This window comes from Cebus imitator, unplaced genomic scaffold, assembly GCF_001604975.1.
Source record: "Cebus imitator isolate Cc_AM_T3 unplaced genomic scaffold, Cebus_imitator-1.0 Scaffold662, whole genome shotgun sequence".
NCBI classification, from domain to species: domain Eukaryota; kingdom Metazoa; phylum Chordata; class Mammalia; order Primates; family Cebidae; genus Cebus; species Cebus imitator.
The window spans coordinates 17887-23047 of record NW_016107977.1 but is presented as its reverse complement, the minus strand read 5'-3'; the positions used below and the strand labels follow the sequence as shown (position 1 = coordinate 23047).

The 5161-nt window shown below is 40.7% G+C and overlaps 1 protein-coding gene across 9 annotated transcripts in view; it reads right to left on the bottom strand.

The window, feature by feature from the left end:
- Positions 1-5161, bottom strand: part of FAN1 (FANCD2 and FANCI associated nuclease 1) — a 40387-nt gene that overhangs the window by 24699 nt on the left and 10527 nt on the right. For 8 of the 9 annotated variants that reach the window (XM_037734792.1, XM_037734798.1, XM_037734791.1 and 5 more), the window contains exons 5-6: positions 4486-4719; positions 1653-1784 (exon numbers count right to left, since the gene is read on the bottom strand). In XM_037734792.1, coding sequence (XP_037590720.1) covers positions 1653-1784; positions 4486-4719 — 366 coding nt within the window. The remainder of the gene's footprint in view (positions 1-1652; positions 1785-4485; positions 4720-5161) is intronic. The other variant, XM_037734797.1, reaches the window with a different exon arrangement.

The following is a 5161-nucleotide window of genomic DNA, read 5'->3' as shown; positions in this document are numbered from 1 at the left end:
ACTCCGTCTCAAAAAAAAAAAAACTAAAATAAATAAATAAATAAATAAATATAGAGTGGAGCCTTGAACAACATGGATTTAAACTGTATGGGTCCAGTTATATGTGGATCTTCTGCCCCTGCAACCCCTGACACAGCAAGACTAAGCCCTCCTCTTCGTCCTTCTCCTCAGCCTATTCGATGTGAAGACAACAAGGATGAAGAGCTTCATGATGAACCACTTCCACCCACTTAATATGTTTTCTCTTCCTTATGATTTTTTTTTTTTTGAGATGGAGTCTCACTCTGTAACCCAGGCTGGAGTGCAGTGGCATGATCTCAGCTCACTGCAACCTCTGTCTCCCAAGTTCAAGTGATTCTCCTGCCTGCCTCAACCTCCCAAGTACCTGAGATTACAGGCACCCGTCACGATGCCCAGCTAATTTTTGTATTTTTAGTAGAGATGGGGTTTTACCATGTTCGTCAGGCTGGTCTCGAACTCTTGACCTCAAGTGATCCACCTACCTTGGCGTCCCAAAGTGCTGAGATTACAGGCATGAGCCACCATGCCTGGTCCCTTATGATTTTCTTACTTTTTTTTTATTTTTTGAGATGGAGTTTTGCTTGTTGCCCAGGCTGGAGTGCAATGGCGAAATCTCAGCTGACTGCCACCTCCACCTCCTGGGTACAAGCGATTCTCCTGCCTCTGCCTCCTGAGTAGCTGGGATTACAGGCATGTAGCACCAAGCCCAGCTAATTTTGTATTTTTAGTAGAGATGGGGTTTCTCCATGTTGGTCAGCTGGTCTTGAACTCCCGACCTTAGGTGATCCGCCTGCCTCCATCTCCCAAAGTGCTGGGATTACAGGCATGAGCCACCACGCCCAGCCCTCTTTTGATTTTCTTAATAGTTTCTTTTCCCTAGCTTACTCTATTGTAAGAAAGAATGCAGCATATAATACTTATAACATATGAAATGTGTGTTAATTGACTGTTTATGTAATCAGTAGGGGTTCCAGTCAACAGTAAGCTATTAATAATTAAGCAGTGGGAAAGTCAAAAGTTACACACAGATTCTTCACTGTGTGAGAGGTTGCTGCCCAAACCCCTCCATTACTCAAGGGTCAACTGTATATCCTAAACGGTTTTTTGAAAGAGGCATCTGAAAATACTAATTTTTTTCATCACTGTAACAACAGAGGAAAAAATGTCTTAACAAATATTGAAGATGTTTAACATTTCAAACAAAAAGATCATTTGCTGTGTACTTGGAACTCTGAAAGTTCGCTTGGGCTGTCTTTTTCAGAGTTAATACCTACTTGAATCTCCTTCAGAAGAACATGCCTATCATGTTACCCACATCCGTCCTGCTGCTGGCTTCCCTCAAGTTTCAGTTCAGCTCACCAGTCCTCAGGGAGGCCAACATCCCTACAAATGGCATTCGACAAGCCAAGAATGGGACTAGCACGTGTGTTGCTCAGGAATCTGAGTTCTATCAAATTCACTTTAAACCTCCAGACATTTCCTTCTACTTCACACAGCACTTTCCCTCTAGGTACAGCAGGTAAAAATTCAATTCCACAGCTGGTTTAACCACAGGGCAAATGGAGTATATTCTTCATGAAGAAAACGACTGTGTTTGCCAACTTGTGGCAGGTACCCAGAAAAACTCTCACCTCAGAGAAGGGTGGTTTTTCAGTCTGTTCCAATCCCTTTTTGCACACTGAGCGAGCTCCTTAGCTTCTTCCCAGTTCCCGTTGGCCATTGCAGAAGAAATGTCACTCAGCATGTGCACGGCTGCTGCATATCTGGAGGAAAATGGCATGCATCCAAGTTCCAGATATGAACGAGCATTCCCATAGAACCACGACATCCTAGCCACTGGATCTAATTCTGAAGGGTAAAAGTGTGTTTTTTAAAATATGAGGGCACTTACATTTTATTCTAGTAATAATCTAACTTAAGTACATCACTGGAGTGGCCCAGAAGAACTGATACAGAAAGCCCAACTAGAAAGATAAAAACATTTATGCTGTATTGTTAAATAACATGTTCCATTATATAAATATGATACGGATCAGCTCATCATTCCTATTTTGGCACATGTCTGTAAGAATATACTATTATTCTCCCCATTTGACAGATGAGGAAACTGAGGCACAGGGTGGGTTCATACTTCATTGGTATAGAAACTGGAACTTGGCTTCAGAGTACACATTCTCACAAGCCAGAAAAGCATAAAGCCAGTAAAAACAAAAAAGGTAAAAAAAAGATATGAGACAACTGAAAACAGAGTATGAAGAAATAGTCTTATTAGAATATTTCACTAAAAAAGTTATTCCAATTGAACACAAATAAGATACTAAGCTTCCTGACAGCTAAGGTAAAATGGTTAAAATCAGATTATACTGACACTGCTGTGATTCAAAAATTGCAAGAATTTCTTAAAGCACACGGCTTTCCTAGAAACACTTAAAGGACTTTCCTAAAATCATGCATCAGAATCAATTGTGGTTGAGTCAGAAATCCAAATCAAAAATCAAAAGTGACATTTTAGGAAATCCAAATTAATTTTTCTTACAAAAGGTGTTTTTTTAAGGAAATCCAATTTTTTTTCTGTAAGATCTATGCTATTCTTTCTTATCAAGACCTACTTTTTAATACTGTAATCCCATTATTTGTTTTGCACTTATTATTTTTCATTGACATATAACTGCACATACTTATGAGGCACATGTGATATTTCAGTGCATGTATATAACACATGATGATCAAATTAGGGTAATTAGCATATCCGGCACCTCAAACTTTTTTGAAAATGTTTTAGAGACGGGGTCTCACTATGTTGCCCAGGCTAGTCCTGAATTTCTGGGCTCAAGTGACCCTCCTGCCCCAGCCTCCCTAGTAGCTAGAAATATAGGCATGTGCTGCCACAGCAGGCATCGCCTCAAACATTTATCATTTCTTTGTGTTGGGAATATTCCAAATCCATTCTTCTAGCTATTTAAAAAAGCATAATAAACTGTTAATTATGGTCATCCTACACTGCTACAGAACAACAGCACTTATTCCTTCTATCTAGCTGCGCTTTTGTATCTGTTAACCAACGTTTCCCTGTCCCCTGACCCCCTATCCTTCCCAGCCTCTGGTAACCACTATTGTACTCTCTACTTCTGTGAGATTCACCTTCTTAGCTCCCACATATAAGTGAGAACATGCAGTATTTGTCTTTCTGTGCCTGGCTTATTTCACATAACACAATGTCCTCCGAGTTCAACCATGTTGCCACCATGAATGTCACTCTTTTTGATATCTGAATAGTACTTCATTGTGTACATGCACCACATTTTCTCTTTTTTTTCTTTATATGTATTTATTTTAAAGACGGGGTTTCACCATGTTGGTCAGGCTGGTCTTGAACTCCCGACCTCAGGTGATCCGCCCGCCTTGGTCTCCAAAGTGCTTGGATTACAGGCGTGAGCCACCACGCCCGGCCCATGCACCACATTTTCTTTATCCATTCATCCACTGATGGCCACTTGGGTTGATTCCATATCTTGCCTATCATGAATAGACTGCAATAACATGGGAGTACAGATGTCTCTCTTCAATACACTGATTTCCTTTGGATATGTACCCAGTAGTGGGATTGCTGGATCACATGGTAGTTCTACTTTTAGTTCAAAAACTACTTCTACTGGACAAACCAAATTTTCACTAAATCCATGTGCCAATATAAATTAGTGAAAACTTCTAATTCATCATTTGTATGATATCTGATTATCATATGTATGATACACAGTATACAAGTTATTAAAACTTTACCTAAAGTGTTATTACTAGGAAAACATTCATCTTCAGTCTTGTTCATGCCAACAACATGTTCATAAGCCAAGTTTGTTAAAATGTCTGTGTCAAAAAAATACAGGCCAAGGGCGATGGCTCACACTTGTAATCCCAGCACTTTGGGAGGCCAAGGTGGGCAGATTGCTTGAGTCCAGGAGTTTTAGACCACCAGGGCAACACATGCTGAAACCCCATCTCTACCCAAAAAAAACAACAATAACAACAAAAATTAGCTAAGTGTGGTGGCATGTGCCTGTGGTCCCAGCTACTTGGGAGGCTGAGTTGGGAGGATCACTTGGGCCCAGGAGGTAGAGGCTACAGTGAGCCGTGATCGTACCACTGCACTCCAGCCTGAGCAAAATCCTGTCTCAAATTAAAAATAAAAATAAAAAAACAACTCCCTGCTAAAGGTACTTGGAAACATAAACCAGAGAAAGCTTTTGTAATTCTAACTCAAAATTCCTTGGTTTTGGCAACCATAATTTCAGCACATTTCTACATTTTCCCTACAGTCACAGAAATGTATACAAGTCAGGCAAAGAAAGAGTAAAAACTTTTTTGGCTATGCACTTAATGTGTCTATTTTGGCTGGAAAAAAATAAAAGCTTTTACTAAATTGTGAAATACACACATAGATATCGTAGTGAGCTAACATCATCTCACCTAATAAGATCATCTCTGTCTTGGAAAATTTGGGTTTTCCGATTGATGGTGTAACTAGGAAACTCCATTCGGCCGAGGTTGACCAACAGGACCGTTGAAAGCTGTCCCTGACCTCCACAAGCGGCATCTTCATCTTCCATTGAGTCGGTCAGTGAAAACAGCAGCAAGATCCGGGAAAACACAGCCCTGGGGCCTTTACAGATTCGTACTGACTGTCCAGCCAAGGCTTTAGCTCTGAAAAACGTACAATGTAGAATACCGTTTAGCTTTTTAAGCATTTGGATGTCAGATTTTACAAATTATTTTCATCTAAAATAAAGAGAAATGACATTCACTATTTTAAACACTGGAGCATTACTGAACTGGTCTGGGGCGCAGAGCTCACCCAGGGATACACAGGAGTAAATAAATATACATCTCCAAATGGTTCCACACATGGTTTGGCTCCCTAAAAGTGCTTCCTTCCTCGGCTGTAGAGTAGGGTGGGGTTTACCCTGGTCATGAGCACTTCAAATAAGAGGAAAACTTTCATAAAAGTATTGCCTGGTCAACATTAAGAAATTCTCAATTTTTGCCGGGCGCGGTGGCTCAAGCCTGTAATCCCAGCACTTTGGGAGGCTGAGGCGGGTGGATCACGAGGTCAAGAGATCGAGACCATCCTGGTCAACAAGGTGAA